This window comes from Falco cherrug, chromosome 2, assembly GCF_023634085.1.
Source record: "Falco cherrug isolate bFalChe1 chromosome 2, bFalChe1.pri, whole genome shotgun sequence".
NCBI lineage: Eukaryota > Metazoa > Chordata > Aves > Falconiformes > Falconidae > Falco > Falco cherrug.
The window spans coordinates 46,155,177-46,176,832 of NC_073698.1; the positions used below are offsets into that span (position 1 = coordinate 46,155,177).

General features: G+C 39.5%; 1 protein-coding gene across 29 annotated transcripts in view; it reads right to left on the reverse strand.

Moving 5' to 3' along the window:
• MYCBP2 (MYC binding protein 2) overlaps window positions 1-21,656 on the reverse strand; it is a 200,624-nt gene that overhangs the window by 167,081 nt on the left and 11,887 nt on the right. For all 29 annotated transcript variants that reach the window (XM_055703008.1, XM_055703002.1, XM_055703014.1 and 26 more), the window contains exon 2: window positions 5,054-5,129. In XM_055703008.1, the coding sequence (XP_055558983.1) occupies window positions 5,054-5,129 (76 nt within the window). The remainder of the gene's footprint in view (window positions 1-5,053; window positions 5,130-21,656) is intronic.

Below are 21,656 nucleotides of genomic sequence, written 5' to 3' on the forward strand. Positions count from 1 at the left end.
CCAGCAGTATGAGATTTGTGCTAGTATCTGTACAATCTTGCTACTGGCTCATAGATTTTGAGGTAGAACAGATCACTGTGAAAATCTAACCACTAACTATGCCTACAAAACCCCACTTTGTAATTCTTATATCAAACCAATAAAGTCTAATTTAAGTTACATTAATGATGCTGCGTTTCATGTTGACACAAAATACTTGTACGCTGTTAAGGAAAACACTGGAACATTAAATGAAAATGTTAACCAACTTCTAACAACTCAGTGAAGCAATTTACCAATTTTGCACAGACCTAGGATTATTAATAATCCAATCAGACTGCTCTTGAGCTATGGGATACATTATTTCAAGAAAAAACCCACCCTATAGCTTGTTTTCTTGGTGTTAAGTGTATTCATATCCACAGATGCATGAAACTTTTTGCGACGCTGTGGATAAGGTGAAGAGCAACAATTGCTTTTTCTGCACCTCTAAATGTCCTTTTCTTAATGGTTACTGGAATATTGCAATCCAAAGCATTCCCTAAATATAAGAATGACTAGAACCCAGCTTCTAGGATGTCTGAGTAGAAGACAAGGTGATAGGCCTCACATTTCTCCCAAAGCATTTGGTTCCTCAGAATATGAAATCACTATCACTTTCAAAAAGAATGGAGCTTCAGGACTGGAAAAAAGAATGACCCTTTTTGATTCAGTGGTTTTCATAGGAACTGTAAGAAAGTGGGACATTCTGAAATCTTTACCTTTGTTGTTTCACTTGGTATCCTCATAAATAGAAAATGCACCTTCATAAAACAAGATACATGATGAAACATACATCGTAAAAGTTAGGTGTGATGAATACTGGGTATGTGCTATCTTGAGAGTTGGAAAAATTTGTGCTAGACAGAACATCTAAAATTAAATTTTGGTGGAAAGGAAAACCAATTTTTAAATATGATGTCATTCTTAAAAAATGTGCAATATTAAACTTCAAAAAGGAGATTCTCAACAGAAACCATACAAGGTGAGGTAACAGTGATGAAAGGTCATTTCAATGGTCAGTAGGACTATGGCATCTTTTCCAGAAGAAAAGATAGAGAATCTGTAAAGGTGATAAACCTAATTAAAACCCTCACAAAAGTTTTCTGTATTTTAGGTAGACAAAATAGAAGCTGATTATGTTCTCCAAGCATTCAAGATAAAATTAGAAATGTCTTTCTCTTGAAGTTCTAGAAGACACTGAAGAAAGAACAATTCAGTCCAGAACCACTGAATACTGAAGTCTAAATGCAAGCCTGAGAAACTGCAATGCCAATGTAAATGAAGAATCATGAACACAGTTTTAATATATGAAGGTAAAGTTTTATTTCTTGGGTGTTACTTGCTTTCTAAAAGATACGAAGCTATCTTATGAGAGAGAATGAAGCATAGATGCCTGTAATCTGATGTGTGACTTGTCCTTGTAAACATGTAGACCCTGGTAAATGGAAGGACGCATTATGTAGGAAAGGTTAAATGGCACAGGTTTGGTTCATAAAATAAATCAAATCAACCAGACTCACAAATGCTCTCCTCAGTTAGCCTATGTAATGTTCCAGTACGACGCTCAAGGAAAGAAGTGGGAAAAACAAAACCCTCTGGTCTCCTTTACGCTTGTCTCACACCTAAGGAAACTGTTTTCTCAAAAGATGAAATCCATACATAGCTTATTTTCTGACCAATTTATTTCCTTCCTCTTGAACCAGATGACTGCAGTAATCGTTTATTCACAGATGTGATGGAAATAGACTATAATCTAGGAGAGGAAAGTTAATCTGTTGTTAAAAATAGGTAAGGCTATAATAACCATCTGATCTAACCTGTGCATAACACAGACCCATAGAGCCTCACAGAATTCTCTGAACAGTTAAAACATGTCTTAGAAAGGGATGCCCTCTTGAGGTTGAAACACCAAATAATACAAAAGCCATTAAAAACACTGCTAAATTATTTAAGAAGCTCCATGTGGTTTTATTGAGACAAATATTTCTCCCAGTTGATCCACGTTATACATCTAATCATTGGCTTACAATAAATTTGTCTGCTACGTGAACTATCCTTTCCTCCTCCTATTTTTTTTACTCCTTCTATTTGTATAAAGCTAAACAAGACATAGTTGCATAATTTAAGCAGGTGGATGCCAATCACTGGAATTACGTTCTTTGTCTATGGCAGACTCCAATTCTTCAGTATTCTTCAAATAACATTATGAGAACAGCTTTCCATCCAGTCTCTCAGCTAGTTGTTCTAAACAGCAGTTTTGAGTTAACAGTTATGTGGGAAAACTCCAAGGGGTGAAAGGAGGCAGGGGGGAGGGGTGGGGGAAGTAAGCAGCAGTATTCATAGGGTTAACATAAGTTACACAGCCTACAATTTTCTAGTGATAATTGTTGCCAAAAACAAAAAAGAAAAGAAAAAGGAGGCAGCAGCAAGAATCCAAGGTGCTACACCGATGGCTAGTAATGGCATATTTGTTGTCTATTTAAAAGTCAACATATTCAGCCCTGAATTTCTAAAGCCAAAACACACTGTATCCACATGTTAAAATTTTATACCACTGTTTAAAATAAAGATACTAAACCACAAAACCAAAAGTTAACAGGAGCTCAAAATGATCATAACATGACCCCAGCTTAGAGACAGAATAAGGCTCAAACTACTGGGCTGCATTAAATATAAAATAATGTTTTATACTTAAAATGTTATAACACTTAATACATAAATGGTGGAAATTATTTTCCTCCAGTTGCTCAAAGGCTTTTTTTTTTTAAGTGTGCCCTCCTCTTCAATTACTCAATTATTTTTAGTAAGCACATGATATAAAGAACAAATTTTTGGGTTCCTTCAGCTTATTCTTAATTTAAGGCCCTCTGTGCCTCTACCAAGCATATCAAGAGAAAGCTCCCATTGTTCAGACTAAAAGACCCTGGCTCTTAAGAAATTAACAGATGCACACAAGTCTGCTCAAAATGTCCAGTAGAGATGGGCTTTTCAATCTGCCCTATTACAAGGCTTCAAATGAAAACTCACATTTTCCTGACAATACACAAATCTGTTTTCAGACATTCCAGTGCAAAAATTATCATTGTGCTTATCCTGCACTGCAAAGCATGGGAATGCATTGAAAAACATAGGGCAAAAAACCCCCACCCAAACCAACAAAAAAAACCCCAAGGAAACAACCAAAACCAAAAAACAAATCCACCCCACTTTGCCAGTAAATGAAGTTTGTAAAGCTATGGATCTGATTTTACCTCTCCCTTTTCATCTACATTTTTCAGGAAATACAGAAGTTATTGCTGTCATGCAAGAATAAGCTGGAGTGCCTTTCTGTACCTCAGTGAATCAGAACAAACATCAATGCTCTACTGGTCAACCCTGGCCTGCCTCAAAGACTTCCTAGAATAGAGGCATCAGTAAAAGGCATGCAAAAAACCATTATACCTTTCAAAGGCAGATACATCTTATTTAATGCTTAAAGTAGAAGCTGTTTCAAATCAAAGAAAAATCTTGGAAACAACCCTCCATAGGCATGAGGTGTAGAGATGATCAATCAGTGCCAAATCTATAACTACTGACAAGAACCAGCCCTTAATATGTTCATGTCTTTGGCCATTCAGAAGGGATCCTGCCAATCCAGTTATCCAGTGTCGCTAAATCCAAGAAGCACATTTAACTGTCAAGCTTGTGGAGAACAGTGGTTCTGCATTCAGCTTCCTACTCAAATGTTCAGCTAGGGCACCACTACTCAGAAAGACAAGGTTCCCTTTCAGTGATCAAAGGTGAAGAGTTATCTTACTTTAAAACACAAATTTCCGTCACCAGACAGAACACACAAAGACTAACTAGATTTTTGCAAAATTTCTTCAAATTTCTAACCTGGTTTTGTGTGTTGACAGTTCATCTGAAAAAAATCACGAAGGGAACAGGGCTAAAACTTCTGTTATCATAGCAACTGAAGGAAGGGCTGAAAAAAACAGTTTGGACCAGAAACATTTCACTGTACAGTACTGAAAACAGAAGTGAAGATAAGCCCGTTCTATACCAAAGACTGGAGCTGCACTACTTGAGATAAGCAGAACAATCTGGTAAGCATCCAAAAAAAGGCAATACCAAATGAAGAGATACAGGGCCTGCTTCACCCTCCCAAAGTCATCTGTCTTGAGATAGAGTAACTACACAAGGTTTGGCAAACAGGGATAAGACAGCAAATTTGATCTACAGTGTATTTGTATTGTAAGAGCATTCAACTGACTAGAAAGTGTTTTCACTGGATATTTCTGTGGCTCTGTCCTTCAGAACCAGTCCAGAATCATCTGCTTTTTCTTTACTGACTACAGTGAGAACCCAGGAAGAAGCCTCCATGCCTGCAATGAGCCTTCACGAAAATCCCTCCAACGCTCTAGCTTGAACATAAAATTAATACATCTCCAATACAGAATGCAGCAGAGCAGTATTTTAAAATACTGTTGCTTCTGCCTAGATTTCTTCTCTGCAACAAGTAAACTTGTAAACATTTTTAAGAAGTTCACTGTACTGCTCCTATGCATTTAAAGTGATGGAGGCAGGGGTTACATGGGGCAAAAATATTAATAGAAACAGGTAAGTATCATCTATTCCATTATGGAGGAATTTTCAGAGGTAACTTTGGATTCCTTAGATATTGAACACGTCCTTTCTCCTTTAGGAAATGTATACAGAACTCCTCGCAGGAGCAGTCTCTAACTGTTGGCTAGACATGCATCTCTAAATTTAACTATAAGACCACTATGTTTAGCTACATTTACAGTTTAGGAACTGGAGAATCAAAAATGCTGCTCATAGTATTTCATGCTGAACATTAGTAGCAAACAGTTGAATAAGATTAACATCATTATCATAGTCATATAAAACACAGTAAACAAAGAAACAATACTGGCCTATTTTTATTTTTCTAAAGAATTAAATTGCTGGTTACACTTTTATATATATATTTTTTTTCTCAGTTGAAATTACTTGCATTTTTTAGTTAGAAATTTGTCAGTTACAGACTTACCTTGTTGCGTGTTTTTACTTTCAATTTAGTCTTCTGTTTCCTTTTCAATTTTTTCTTGCTAAAAAGTTTCTTACTTCTGAAAAAGAGCAGAAATGAGAACAAAAGAATCAAACTCCCTTCCACACCCAATGGTAAACAGCAGCACCAGCAGAGGATAAAAAAAGTCAGAACTCCTCTTTATTTATTTTTTTCTCCTAAGCAAAGGGAACGAACAGAGGCAGAATTTCCGAGTATAGAAGAGAATATAAAGCACTTAAAATTATGCTTTCTTAATGCTCCACTGAATTAAGTTTCTTTACTTTCAGCGATTTAAGCAGAATATATGCTAGGACAGAAAAAAAAATTCCTATATTTTATACTGTTTTACTCTACCGTTTCTATTACAAGTCCATTAGTGCTACACCAATGTTAGAAGCAGTAATTATTGACAATTCTCAATAATATATTCAGTTAGTAAAGAACATGTATGTTTTCTGAAGTCTTTACCAGATAAGAATTCAAGCCTTCCGAGTAAAAAAGGAAGCTTAAAAAATTTATCATTTGGCAGAAAATTCAGTTGGTTGAAGAAACTGCAACTTCTCAAACAGCTTTTTCAACTTTTGTGTGGACTTTTCCCACCCTCATCTTACAGACTTTTCATTTCCATCCCTTTACTTTACAGCTCTGGCTAACACACAGTATTCTAACCCTCTTCTGCCTACACCTCATTCCTATCACAATCTTTTTCTCCTCCATATTACTACCCAGTTGAGGGGGGAAAAAAAAAAAAAAAAAAAGAGAGTCCATACATATGCAGACAACTATTTTGTTATCATCAGATCAGTGAGGTTACTTTGTTCCAGACGCATGCTTTTTAACATACTCTACATTTCTCTGGTCTGTTCAATTACAAACCCTCTGGCAAAAAAAAAAAAAAAAAAGGCAGATGTTATCTGTGCAGCATACAGCTCATCCTATACAGGACTTAAAGCAACTGCAACTAACATTCCTCTGTGCCACTTAAACATTACTCAAACAGTTTATAGTTCAGACTAGTTGGAAAAATAAAACTATGGAATCTGAAAATCACAGGCAGTAAGAAGTTACACTTTCAGGTAACAAACTGGAAAGAGATTGAGAATCAGGAGAATCTCAGCATTTTTTTCAAAAAATTTTGTTCTAAATAAAAATTCTGAGGGACTACAAACGTATTGCTTACAATTCTGTCACGTACAGCATTCAGACTGCACGAGTATAGAAGTCTCATGGACCAACAGTCAAAAGCTGCAAACTAAAGTCTGACTGGCCACCAGTCAGAAAACAAGCTCAAACAAAGAGCCCCCACAGAGTATCCCAAGAAAGCTGTCTGCTAGTAATTTCATCACCTTTTCCATCTTCACCTGTTAACAAAGAAGAAGGTACGTTCCTTATCAAGACACTACCTGCAGAAACAAATCAGCTCACCACTTTTCTTATAAGGAATGACCACCATTACCCTGGAATTAAAAGAAGTGATTCAGTGAGGGGAAACACCCCCACTCACCCACCTAGTGAACTAAAGCTTATAAAGAGAACCTAAATGACCTCCTAAGGTTCCTTCAACAGTAAAGTTTCAATATATGACAGTATACAACCTACTTAAGAAGCAGGGAGAAGAAATTTCATACAACCTTTAACATCCAAATTTATATAATCAAACTCTATAGTCAGTTTCACTGTTTAGTTATTCTCACATTAGATAAGGTTTTTTTCCCTTATTAGAATTTACTGAAGTTAATTCTTATTCTGCTGTCAAACATGAACAGTGCAGTCCTTTCCATTCTATAGCCACTCAATCTTCCTCTCTGAACCAAATAACCTATTACGAAACTTTCACCCTAACTTTAAGCGTAAAAGTCCTGATTTATTTTGGGTGGCTTCAGGGCTCTCTCAGTCCACACCACAAGTAAACCACCCTGACCAAAACTGAAAACACTACTTAACATTTGCTATTGAGAAGAGGAAGAAGTACTGCCTCATATTCCTCCAAAGTATGTATTCCAGGCATTATCTGCCAGCTTCACAGCAATATGACATGGCAGACCTACGTAACCCAGACTGACTTGAAAACATTTTCCTGCAAACCTCCAAACTGGGTTTCCAATACTTTTTCATCTAGTTGCCCTATTAATTACATCTTTTAAACACACGACAATTTGCGCTTTCCAGAGACTCAATAAGCATTGCTTTTTGGTTTTCCTTTTGAAAAAAGGACATTAACTCAACTTGCCAAGACACTTCAAATTTAATTCTGCCTGCCAAAATTCTTGCAAACTCTCCAAATTTGTTACAGTGTGCAAATATTAGACATACTTTTTCGTCTTGTAAATATATCAAAGGACCAGCCCCTGTATTTTTGTATGTATTTCTCTGTGTGTACATATATAACTAGAAACCCCCAAAATCAAGCCTTTTTTTCCCCCCCTTGCTAAGATTGGGCTCATTTCCAAAGTGAAAAAACCCCCACTGTTTTGCACACTAACTTCATTTGTCAATGATACCTAGACAATGTCTTCTTCAATTAGCAAGCAGGAAAGATCAGCAATGGGCTTACTTCCTCTTTCAGATTCCAAGTGGTGGTGCTATGATCTCCCTCATTCATTCATCAGCCATTAAAGATGCTACAAGTATAAACTTTCCTAGTCGCTCCACTGTAGCAGTCATTATCTTCACCAGCTTTCAGGCTTGAACAGTTTTTTACATGGAAACAACTTGGTATAGAAATGCCATGTTGAGAACCCACACTTATTTCCCTATTTTTTCTTAAAACAAAACATCAAGGATACTGAAATCCCCGTGGGTTTGTTAGAAAGCATATTTTTCCCCATATCCAAATGAAACTTTGGAACTAGTAAGTGATTAATCAAAAAAATTAAAGAAAATTTTCATCAACACTAATTTTATAAACAGTTCTAAGCAACCTATCATTATTTTGTGTAATACTAATGTGTTTATAAAGTATCTGTATATAACATATAAAGATATATATGATTGTCCACAGTTCTACTGTTATATACCATTATGCCAAGAGGTTCTAATATTCAGGTAGAAAGGATAAAATATAGGCAAGTATATTCATGAAAAAAAATGTTAAGCAGATTATGAGTAATTTCCTGTTGAAAACCACATGTGTTAATTATAAGCCTGACTCTTCCACTACCTGAAGATTAACAAGACCTGATATGGCTCGGTTGGATTCTTTAGCTAAATTATTAATTATGGTTTTGGTTAACAATTGTAAAACGCTGTAAACTGTTATTTGTGAAAGCGCTGAAACTCTATGCTGACAATCTGCTTCCAGTGGCAGGTGGTCTTTAGCCTTTAACATTTAACTCAGCTGTTGATACCATTCAGTTCACACAAACCAAACACTGATTATCAGCCAATCTTAGGCAGGTTTTCTGCAGACTACTTCAAACCGTTGTAACATCTGAGACTAAGTTAGCAATTTTGAATTAGACCACAAAGGAAGTGCAAGTCAAATGAGTGCAGAACATGAAGATACATTGACAAGAAAATACTTGTGGCAAATGGACCCAAAGAAAGAGTGAATGGTGCTATTATAGCCTTCACAGAAAAATCTGTTGAGAATAAAAGCAAAGACCTAAAATGTTAAACCATGGAATATGGAACAACCATCTCAAACCAAAGGGAAAAGAAAAAAAAAGGTGAGGGTGGGCAACAAGTGATCGGTGGACAGTTTAAAGTAGGTAACATAGCTGTTACATGACATGTTTGCAACTTCTATTGGGCTTCATGGCACCTACTGTATAAGGAAGTAAAAGCATGCTTAGTTTATTTGTTTTCCAACCAGAAGCAGCATTAGCTAGAACTTGCAATATCTGCTGCAATATTAGGAGGGTGCTCTTCAGTTGTCTCAACACCATTGCTCTTACTCTGTTCAAAAGAGCTGAGGAAATGCAAACAGAGCATCTTACCTCAAAGTCTCAATAGTCCTGAATTGCAAATCATAAGTTGAAATTTGAGAAGGAAGCTTTATGTGTTTAGCGCTGCCCCCCCCCCCGCAAGTTGTTACTGAATTACTCAATATGGGTTAACATTATGTTAACCTTATGTTAATACTATCACACCTGCATAAGCTCTCCTAGGCTGTATGTTACACTAAAGGTGTCACTGACAAGTAGAAAAAAAAATTATTATTCTGTCTCTGCTGTTGAGGCAGAATAGGAACAACAAAAGTGTTATTCAACTGCTGCCTGACCTAAAACCTTTGCTTCTATCTGAGATGTGCTACCAAAGGTCGCGGTAGCTAGAACAACATTAAAACCCAGTCGTTCTCCTGTTAATTAAATCTTTGAGTACACTTTTGAAAAATGAGTGAATTCAGTAAGCCACATGCTAACACATGCTAAAAATTTTTACACTTCTAACTGACTTTGACTCACTGTATTTGTCTAAACTTGCTTGCTCTGATTTGATGGCTAAGCATCTTTGGTAAGAAGTATACTGTTGACAGGAGAGGTCTATCAAAGTCATGCTGTGTCCAGACAAATAGACTGTATTGTTTTGTTTCCATAGCTGCTTACTCTGCACAGTTAGCTTAAGCATTCAAGGGCTAGTGGAAATATTCTTAAGAGGCAGCAAACACTCAGCAACACTGAAATGGAAACAGATTTGTGATATCAAAGAATTCTTTTGTTCCATGCTCTTGGTGAATTATTGCTGCTGGTGGTCGATTTGGTTGGACAAGAAGCAGCAAGTGTTTGCTTCTGAATAGCCTGAAGTGAAATCCCAAGCTGAAACTATCAAGTAGGCCACATCTGCAAGCTATTATCACTCATGTAGTCACCATCATGTCTCAGGGTCTTTCATTACAGCACTGAGTTCCTTAAAATGCTCTGAACCTACCAATGCACTCCACGCAAAGTCAGTGAAATACAAGTACTGACATGTGGACATTGGTTGAAAAGTAACGAACTGATGTTTCCTCCACTTTTCCTCAGCTGCCCCATACTGAGTAACAGCGCAAGATCAGCAATACTCATCTCTATGTGCAGAAATCACATAATAACTAGTGCCATTTGGCAGCTTTGTTTGTATAGATTTATTACTGCCATAAAGGATCTAAAGATTACAAATCAGGTTATCCAGTGGTTGTCACTACACCATGAAGTATCATGTTTGCCATAAAAGCAGTGGGACTACAGGAAGACTAACTGGTCCAAAGCAGTTAGATGTCAGAGCCCTATCTCATCCACCTTAAGTTCTGCCCAACAAACTGTCAGAAGACTGACTTGCAAAAGTCTATATACCTTTGTGATTTTCTTTTTTAATAAGCACATTATAACATCTGATAGACACAATTTTTCAAAGACTTTTCTTTATTATCACCTAATTGCACACAGAAGCACCACTACTCCTAAGTCACCACTAGAGAACTGAAGTACTGCAAACTTACAGAAGAGAGGTGGGGAATAAAAGAATATTTTGAGTAAAAAAAAGTATCAACACAGAATGACTGCCCAGAAAATGCAATGACTTCATTACTCTCTGCTTAGTCTCTGGAGGTACAAAATACACTTCAAAGAAAGTAGCAAACACAGTACTTTTCACTTTCTACTATTCAGTTTGATGGTTTTCCTTTACCTTCCCACATCCAAACTTTAGAAGAACTTTATTATAGTTGTTGCAGAACACCAACTGGATTGTCCTTGTCCTTTTTGTGATTCAAACAGAATATGAAAGAGTTGATGGTGAACCAGTTGAGATGACTAGGATTAGAAAGCAGACAGATATTGTTTTGGGTGTCTGCTACACACAGTCTGGTCAAAAAGAAGTATATAAGGCCTGCAAGAAACCTCACATTAACAGGCCCTGGTCCTTATAGGGGAAGTTAACTATCCCCATATCTGCTAGAAAGGAACACGGCAGGGCATAACAATACAGAAGGTTTGCATAGCACATGAATGATAACTTCATGACACAGGTGATTGAGGAGTCAAGGAAGGCAGACACTTTGCTGGACTTGACACTTGAAACAAGGAAGAACAAGTCAGGTGAATGAAGGCTAGGGGCAGTCACGGATGCAGTGACAATGCAGGTGAAGTTCAGGACCTGAAAGAAGGGAGCAAGGCAAAAGCAGGATCACAACCCTAGACTTCAGAACAGACTTTGGCCTGCTCAGCAACCTACTTTGAAGAACCTGATGGCATACAGTCCCCTGGAGAGAAAAAGGTGCAGAAGAGCTAGATGATTTTCAAGAATAACTTCCAAGCTCAAGAATGGTTTGTTCACACATGCAGGAATTCAAACATAGGAGACAGGAGACCTGCATGGACGAACAAGGAGCTCCTGACAACACTCAGGCATAAAAAGGAAGTACACAAGTGGTGGCAGCAGGGTCACATCACCCAGGGGAAACATAAAGACACTGTCTGAGTGTCCAGGGATGGGGTTCTAAAAGCCAAAGCCAACTTGAGTTCAATCTGGCAAGGGATGTGAAAGACAAGGTTGGCTTCTATGGGTGTATCAGTAGCAAAATGAAGACTAGGGAAAAATGTGAGCACAATGCTGAATGAGTAAGAGCCTAGTCACAAAGGACACTGGTCATCTACATGTTTACTAGTAAAACTAGTCCTCAGATATGCCATGTCCCTGAGACCAGAGGAAAAGTCCAAGTAATGATGTCTTACCTTCAAATTCAGGTTAGCAAACATTTAAGTAAGTCAACAGGACCTGACAGAATGCACCCACAAGTGCTGAGGAACGTGGCCAATGACATGCAAGGTCACCTTCCGTCTTTGAAAAGTCACAGTCCTGAGAACTGGAAGAAAATAAATGTGTACTCCTATCACGAAGAGCAAGAGGGAAGACCTAGGGATCCAAACATACAAAGAATAAGATTGTGACAGCAAATAGCCAGCTTGGATTTATAAAGAGGAAATCATGCTTGACCAACCTGGTAGCCTCCTACAATGAGAAAGCTGCCTTACTGGGTAACTGGAGAGCAATGGATTATTTATTTCAAATTTAGTAAGGCTTTTGACACTGTCAGTCACAACATCCCCATACACAAACCAATGAAATACAAGCTAGAAAAACATGGACTGAAAACAGGCCAAGTTGCTACGGTCAAAGGGTTGCAAATGATGGGACAGAGTGCATCTTCAAACCAGTTTGCAGAGGCACCCGGAGGAGTCGTCGATAAACCAGAGGGTTGTGCTGCCATTCAAAGGGACCTCAACAGACTGAAAAAGAGGGCCACCAGTTATCTCAAGTTTAACATGGGGAAATGCGAAGTCCTACATCTGGAGAGGAACAACCCCAGGAAAACTGACTGCACAATAAATGTGGTTGTACATTGGAGAAAGAGTACATTTTTTTCTTATTCGGAGTTTAGCATTTTTCCTGGTGTCAAGCCATGTTTCTGATTACGCTTCCAAGTAGAGACATACTGAGCTTTTCAGCTGTAGACACTGTCAGCCAACTGGCTGGAAAGTAGCTTTACAGAGAAAGACCTACGGGTGCTCATGGTGGACATACTGAACATCAGTCAGTAACATGCCCCTGAAGCAAAGGCTGCACACAGCCTCCTGGGCTGGGATTGGAAAAGTGTTGCCAGCAGGTTGACAACATTGGCTTTTATGCTCTACACAGTACTGGCAAGACCACATCTGGAGTACCATGACCAGTTTGGGGCTCCCCAATACAAGAGAGACTCGCTTACTGGAGCAACTCCTGAGAAGTACCACTACAATGCTTAGGGGACCACACAGTGTCTGTCATATGAGGAGAAACCGAGGAAGCAGAGATTGTTTAACTGGGAAAAGAGAAAATCTGGGCCAGCAAGGGTGGAATTTTCTCAATGTGGATATACACCTGATGGGAGACAGTAAAGATGGTGGAGCCAGACTCTTCTGAACAACATCCAGTGACAGGCTGAGAGACAAGGGGGGAAAAAGTGAAATACAGGAAGTTCCATTTAAAAATAAGAACTGTAAGAGTGGCCAAACACTGGAACTGATTGCCCCTGGGAGGCTATAGATTCTCCATCCTTGAATATATCCAAAATTCAACTGGACAAAATGCAGAGCAACCTGCTCTGAATGATCCTGCTCTGAGCGGGAAGGTTGGACTAGACAGTCCCCAGAGATCCCTTATAATCTCAACTACCCTGTGATCCTCACTGTTTGTTTACATAGTAAAGGAAAATTTGACTGCACAATAAATGTGGTTGTACATTGGAGAAAGAGTACATTTTTTTCTTATTCGGAGTTTAGCATTTTTCCTGGTGTCAAGCCATGTTTCTGATTACGCTTCCAAGTAGAGACATACTGAGCTTTTCAGCTGTTCACCATCTGGATAAGCAAACATACAACAAATTCAGGCATAAGAGCAGACTTCTATGGGAATTAGTCAGCATAATCAAACCTAGAATACTATGCAAAGCTATGAAGAGAACAAGGGATGAAAACCACTCTACCACACTTAAAATATATGCCTGTATTAAGACAGGCCAGCCACTTGAATCAATCCACACTTTCTTGGATATAACTGATGCCCAAGGGTATACTAGAGAAGTGCATGACAAAGAATACGCTTACATGCAACAATCAAGAGTTTCCTGTGCAGATGAATTAATGTGGACACTGTGTACAGGATTTTTAACAAGACTTTCCCAAACTTCAGTGGTACAGAAAACTTGTGCATGCCCCCAGGCAATCTAAAATACAGACAAGTGAAAGGTACTCTATAATTGTTAAAAACAGTGTCTGGAAAGAACTCTGAAAGGTCAGTCTTTCTATTCCCTGGTCCAGGGGATAGTAAAATTTCAATTAATTCCTAACACATGTTTTCTCTGTGGAGATACTAAACACTGCCAATGATCATACTTCCACCATGTCGTAAGTAATCCTACTAGAAAGCTCTTTGTGAGGTCTTTTCTAAATCACCCTTACAGCAATTAAATGCTACTTTTTTATGTTTTTATTGTAGAAAAATCACTTTATTTTCCTCTTTTTCCACAGTTACTTTGAATTTATTTTGAGTATAAGGAGAAATAAATCTTGTCAATTAAGCAGTCTCAGTTCCTTTAGCCTAAACCACAAATCATTTAGATCGCTAACACCTAATTTCATTATTCTGTCATACTCTGTACTAGCCCTTCTTGTTGAGAAAACAAAACAAGAGAGCAGGCTGGGGGGTGGGGTGGAGGGAGAATAAGCCCCACAATCCTAAAGTGCAAAGAAAAGGTCAAGAATTACTTCAGGTTTCCTACACAAAATAATCTCACACATTTTGAAAAAAAAATCTGAAAAAACTCCAACAGCATGACACTCCTGAATCATATTCACTTTATAATTCTATACAATGTGTAGAACCTGTCACTAGAAGCTTCTACCTTACTGTTTATTCGCTGTTGGTTTTACATTTGTGCTTACTGATTGAGGTTTTCTGAAGCTAAGTATTTGCTGAGGTTATTATCTTCAGTATACCTGTAATCATTCCCCGTTTTGCATCCACTGAATTTTTTAATCTACAATCTCAACCCTAACGTTGAAACTGTCAATGATGAGACTGAAGTGTTCAGGACCTAGGACAGATCCAGGTGTAGAACAAGAGCTACTACACCTTTTCGCATGCACCCCCCTTGAGCAGGACAGCTAGTCTCTCAAGGGTGGTCTTCTGTGTAGTTTTAAATCCACCTTACAGTAGTTCCAGCTAGAGCACGGGTAGCCAAATTGACAGGTGAAAGGCAACACACCCAAAAGTGCCACCTGCAGAAGGATACAGTCCAGCCAATGAGACAAGAGGGGCAACATCAGCTTTTCTCACTTGCATCTACTTGAAGATCATCCCATGCTTCTTGGCGCAGACCCAAGGTTAGAAGCAGAGCCCTGGCATACTCCTAGCTGACCTGCTATAACAAGATATTCTAAGGTTTAGTTCAGTTCGGAGCAAGCTCTGGGTTGAAGTACAGACTAAGCGGCACTGGGTCCAAACTCAATCATCATCTGATTTTAGAACAAACTTAGCACTTAAAACTAAGATTTCTTTTGGTGAAATGCTAATTATTTCCCATAATCTTTGAAAAATTAGTTTTAGACAACTGTTAATAGCCGAGTATTACACTTCCTAGAGCTCATCATAAATCCATTTTGTGTCTAATTTACCATCCTCATTTATAGAACATGTAATTTCCCAGTATTTTCAGAAATGTAGTCAACAGAAACCATACTAGACTACCCTGAGTCCTTTACCTGTTTTAGTCAGTCACTGTTTATCAGTTTGCTTTATATTAGTCTTCTAGAAGCTTACATATCTTCTATGAATTCTCCAAGATAGTTCCTAATAGCTCTGAAATTGCCTCAGCCAGTTTTTCCAACCACTCTAAAGGGGGAATTTCATCATAATTGTGAAAATGCCTAACTACTTTCTAGCCTGTTCTTTCTCTGTTCTTGCCTTCATCACTGATTGCAACTGTTTTAACTTACTATAAGGCAGAGCTACTTTTTCTCTCAGATCTGCATCAGACTTTTCAGCAATGCAGAAAACCAGGAGGTACTTTTCTCGTAAACCACAACAATGTGCATTTTGAGGTTTTTTCCTTATCTTCTGTAAGCCGGTAATCTATCTGACCCATGATCACAGAGATGAAGGGCAGAGCCATTACGGAGAGACAATAAAACAGTCACAGCCTCTGCTGGGCTTCCCTATCTCCCACACCATTTACTCCATCCTCCAAAGCGCACCAAAACAGCTGTTAATTTATAATCTAGCTTCAAGGCATCTTAATATCAAATACAATAAAGGAGAACCACAGCTGATAATTACCAGTGCACTTGTCAGCAAAAAACTTAACTACAAACTCTTTCATTGCTACAGAAGTCCAACTATAAGGGCTTGAAAATACAGGAAAGGGAATATTAAAGAAAAAATGGTTATCAAGGCTGATCAGAAGATGTGATCTAAAAATTGTAGGCTGCTTTTTTTAGTCTTGTTTTACAGGGCATCCAGACTTGCTGTTAACTGAAAAGCATCTGGAAAACATAAAGCCAAAGGAAAAACAAAAGAAAGAAAGATGAAGTTCAACAAAAGTTTGGGACAAACAAGCAGTGACTCACATGAGGAAGTTAACAATGACAAGAAATGAAACAAAGGAAATGGGCAAAGCTTTAATGGCCTGATCGATAGCTAAAGAAGTTGTTTTATGACCAGAGAACTTAATAGCAACAAAAATATTGTGGAGTCTGGATGTTGGCAAGGAGATGAAGAGGTATCAGTGACAAAATGCAAACACTGAATATTGTAAAATGCATCAAAGTTGCTGCTTGTCTTACACACTCCCTGTTTTGGTACCTCTCTGGATTTACAAAAACTACAATGTTCAGCAGCCTTACTTTTATGAACTGGAGGAACACTGTTTCTTGCAAGCAACTACTTCTCTTAAAGAGTCCCCATGAACAAAACCTCTCATATTTAGCTACACATTACATGACCTTCCAAAAGAAATCCTCTGATTTCTCCAACCTCAGTGTGATCTCTGCACTACTGTTATTTCAGCTGCCAAGAATCCTAAATATCTACAATTAGAAAATACCTTACAACACACCCCATAAAGCAACTCTTAAGTAAACAACTTGCATAACCAAAACGTTGTCTATCTTCTACAAAGTTGGCACGCTGACTGTCACTGAAGAGTAGGTGCTTTAAGATTGCATCTGTACTGTAAAATGAGAGATGCTCAGGAAATGGCTCAAGTACTAGGTCCAGTCTATACCACTTAACTCCTAATTCTGTCCTCAGCTCACTTGAGGTTTAGTCCATCTAACTCCCATTAACACAAATATGCCAATTAGTAAGAAAGTAGTTCAAGTCAACTGGACCCAGCAAATGTTCCATCACGTTTAGATGTTGCCATAAAGTACCCTACAACTCAACTTTCGTAAGGCTTTCCTTGCTCTACTTTTTTCCTTTGCAGATACCTCCCTTTGACTAAGTAGCCACAGGTAATCATTCCTTCTGCTACTGAAATATCTAACGTGTCTTCAACCACAGTGTCAGTAGACTGCAAGACTTAAGAAGGAAAATAAATACCACTCAAAACCCCCAATCTGACCTTGTCTCAATAAACAAAATTGCTTACAAACAACCGTTCAAAAAACTTTTTAATGCTTCATTTTTTTGTACCACCTACAATAATACCCATCAAGATTCCAAAATAATCTTGCCATAATATAGCTGACAGGGAATAAAATACACATATACAAACCAAAACCTAGTGCATACCATACCATACAAATACACATAAACTCCCCCAGTGTAACACAATTATTAGCAAGCTTTATGAAATACACATGCACATATAGAATATATATTATGCCATATACTCTCATCATAAACTGACCCAAAATTGCACCTTACAAAGCACAAACAGAAAAAAAAAATAAATCCCAAAATGTACATTTCTGAAGAAATAAATACACTCATCTAAATCCTTTCACTGTAACTGGGCAACAAAATCTACAGAACTCTTCAGAAAAAATGCCTTTGCTAACACTAGTTAGTATCCCTGGGCTTTTGAATATCTCTGACAAGGGAACAACTGCTCTATGAAATACTTCACGAAAAATACCTCTGTAAAGCTGTCATTTGACCTTCCCTTCCTCTTTACACTGTTGCAGTCAGGGTAGGAAAAATAAGTTAACTGCTTCTGCCAAAATCAGAGCCAAAGTAGTCGGTTGCATAGCAGTTAGCTCACAATACGTATTTTCCCTGTTGTGATACATTAGAAGTTTGAATATTATATTTGCTAGCAAAACAAAAACCAACCAACCAAACAAGTGGAAGACAGGTTGCAGAAGAAGAAAGTAGGATTTTTTGAGTAATACCCCAAACACTGAACACTAACTGTCACTAGACACCCACCCATTACCTCAGCAAGACTAATCTTCATCCATAAGGCCAAAAGACTTAAAACAGCTTACAAATACAGTAAGTAATAAATTAATTACATTTGAATGCTGTTACCATGCAGCTCTTCTAACAAGAATGTTAGGACAAATACGTAGCATTAACTTATCTAAAACTGCAATTTTGGCTACCTTTTCAGTTCCTCTCATATTCCTTTCATTTCTATCGGCCCACAGAATGGAGGTCCAACGCGTTTCTATAAATATATTAACAACAAAAGGAGGGCTAAGGAGAATCTCCATCCTTTATTGGATGTGGGAAGAAACATAGTGACAAAGAATGAGGAAAAGGCTAAGGTATGTACTGCCTGAATCTTCAATAGTAAGACCAGTTGTTGTCCACGTACCTAGCTCTCTGAGCTGGAAGACAAGGGCAGGGAGCAGAATGAAGCCCCCACAGTCCAGGAGGAAATGGTTAGTCACCTGCTGCTCCACTTAAGACACACACAAGTCTATGGGGCCAGATGGGATCCACCCGAGGGTACTGAGGGAGCTGGCAGAAGAGCTCACTGAGCCACTCTCCACCATTTATCAGCAGCCCTGGCTAACCAGGGAGGACCCAGACTGGAGATTAGCAAATGTGCCACCCATCTACAAGAAGGGCCTGATGGAGGGTCTGGGGAACTAGAGGCCTGCCAGTCTGACCTGAGTGCCAGGGAAGGTTATGGAGCAGATCACCCTGAGTGCCATCATGCAGCACATACAGGACAGCCAGGTGATCAGGCCCAGCCAGCATGGCTTTATGACAGGTCCTTCTTGATTAACCAGATCTCCTTCAATGACAAGCTGACATGCTTAGAGGGTAAGGGAGAGGCTGTGGATATTGTCTACCTGGACATTAGTAAAGCCTTTGACACAGTTTCACACAGCATTCTCCTGGAGAAACTGGCTGCTCATGGCTTCGACAGGTGTATTCTATGCTGGGTTAAAAGCTGGCTGAACGGTTGAACCCAAAGTGAATGGAGTTGGTGGCCAGTCACAAGTGGTGTTCTCCAGGGCTCTGTATTGGGACCAGTTCTGTTCAACATCTTTATCAATGATATGGATAAGGGGATTGAGTGCAACCTGAGGAAGTATGCACATGACTTCAAGCTGGGGAGGAGTGATGATCCGCTTGAAGGTAGGAAAGCTCTGCAGAGGGACTGGGACAGGCTGGATCAATGGGCCAGTTGTATGAGGTTCTACAGGGAGAAGTGCCAGGTCCTGCACTTGGGTCACAACACCCCCCCCACAATGCTACAGGCTGGGGCAGAGCGGCTAGGAAGCTGCCCGGCAGAAAAGGACCTGGGGGTGTTGGTGGACAGCCAGCTGAACATGAGCCAGCAGTGTGCCCAGGTGGCCAAGAAGGCCAACAGCATCCTGGCTTGTATCAGAAACTGTGTGGCCAGCAGGACTGGGGAAGTGATTGTCCCCCTGGACTCAGCACTGCTGAGGCTGAACCTTTGGGCCCCTCATTACAAGACAGACATTGAAGCACTGGACCATGTCCAAAGAATGGTCTAGAGCACAAGTCTTATGAGGAAACAGAGAACTGGGGTTGTTTAACCTGGGAAAAAAGGAGTCTCAGAGGACCTTATCACTCTCTACAACTACCTGAAGCGAGGTTGTAGCGAGGTAGGTGTTGGTCTCTTATCCCAAGTAACAAGTGATAGGATGAGAGGAAATGGCCTCAAGTTGCACATGGGGAGGTTTAGGTTGGATATTAGGAAAAAATTCTTCACTGAAAGGATTATCAAGCATTGGAACAAGTTGCCCAGGGAAGTGGTGGAGTCACCATCCCTGGAGGTACTTAAAAGCTTAAAAGGTATGTAGATGTGGCACTTTGCAGAGATGGTTTAGTGAAAGACTTGGCAGTGTTTGGTTTACAGTTGGGCTCAATGATCTTAAAGGTGTTTTCAAACCTAAATGATTCCATGATTCTGTTTCCAGCAACATGAGGACCACGTCTTGCAACACAGCTTTGCTGTAAGAACTGATTTTTCAGCACTCTGTGTTTGTTCCCACACAGGTAAACCTCAATCCTTTCTCCTTGTGGTCTATTCCTAAGAATTACAGAATCACAGACTCATTCAGGTCAGAAAGGACCTCTTGAGGTAACACTGTTTTTACTGTGAGGGTGACTGAGCACTGGCACAGGTTGCCCAGCAAGGTTGTGGAGTCTCTATCCTTGGCAATATTCAAAACCGTCTGGATGTGGTCCTGGACAACTGGCTCCAGGTAGCCCTGCTTTAGCAGGGTGCGGTGGACAAGACGAACTCCAGAGGTCCCTTCCAACCTCAACCATTCTGTGACTGATTCTATGAAACCTCCTGCTCAAACAGGGTCAGAGTAGGTTGCCCAGTACCATGTACAGTTGGATTTTTAGTATCTCCAAGAAGATACTATAATTCTCTGGACAACTTGTGCCAGTGCATTCTTGAAATGCACTGAAATTTCATTTTTTTTAATTTTTGCTCATTACCTTTTGTCCTGGCAGTGGGCACTACTGAGAAAAGTCTGGCTCCCTCTTCTTCATACCCTCCATACACTGGTAGGATCCCCCTGAGCCTCCTCTTCTCAAAGCTGCACAGTCCCAGTTCGCTCAGCTTCCCTTGTAAGAGAAATGCTCCAGACCCTTAATCACCTTTGTGGCCCTGCACTGGACTCTCTCCAGTACGTGCCTCTCTCCTGTACTGGAAAGTCTAGAACTGGACACTCCAGATGCAGCCTTAGCAGTGCTGAGCGGAGAGCACCTCCTTCAGCCAGCTGACAACACTCTTCCTAACCCAGCTCAGGAAGCCGCCTGCCGCCTTTGTCATGGCGGTGTATTATGGCACATGGTCAGATTGTTGTCCACCAGTATGCCAAGCTACTTCTCTGCAGAGCTGTCTTACAGCTGCTCAGCCAGCCCCCCCAAGGTTACTCCTCCCCTGATGCAGGATTCTTCATTTCCCCTTGTTGCATTCATGAGATTCCTCTCAGCCCAATTCTCCAGCCTGTCCAGAGTCCTCTGAATGGAAACACAACCATGTGATATATGAGCAACTCCTCCCAGTTTTGTACCATCGATGAACTTGCTGGGAGTGCACTCTGTCCCAGCCTCTAGGTCATTAATGAAGTTGCTAAACAGTATTGGCCCTAGTGTCAGCTCCTAAGGTACGCTACTGATGACTTGTCTCCAGCTGAACTTTGTTTCACTGGTTGGAAACCTCTAGGTCCAGTTATTCAACCAGTTCTCAATCTACTTCACTGTCCACATATCTAACCTGTACTTTGTCAGCCTGGGGATGCTATGGGAGACAGTATGAAAAGCTTTACTCAAGTTGAGGTAAAGAACATCCACTGCCCTTCCTTCCCTGAAGGTATCTGTAGATTACCTACTGTTACTGAAAACTACTGGGAGTACTATTACTTTTCATCAAGGGCTACAGATTTTTTAAGGAACACAGCAGTGAGAATCACTGAAGAGCAAAACTGCTCAGCTTGACAGGCAGATCTCAAAACAATGCCAGAGAGCACAATCAATTTTCCCCCCAAATAATATAAACTCAGTATTTTTTGATTGTCAACAATGAGAATATTATCCTTGGATGACCTCAAATATTTAAAATTATTGATATAATCATTTATTAAGCCTAAGATCTAACACTTGAGGAACTCAAATTTTTACTAAA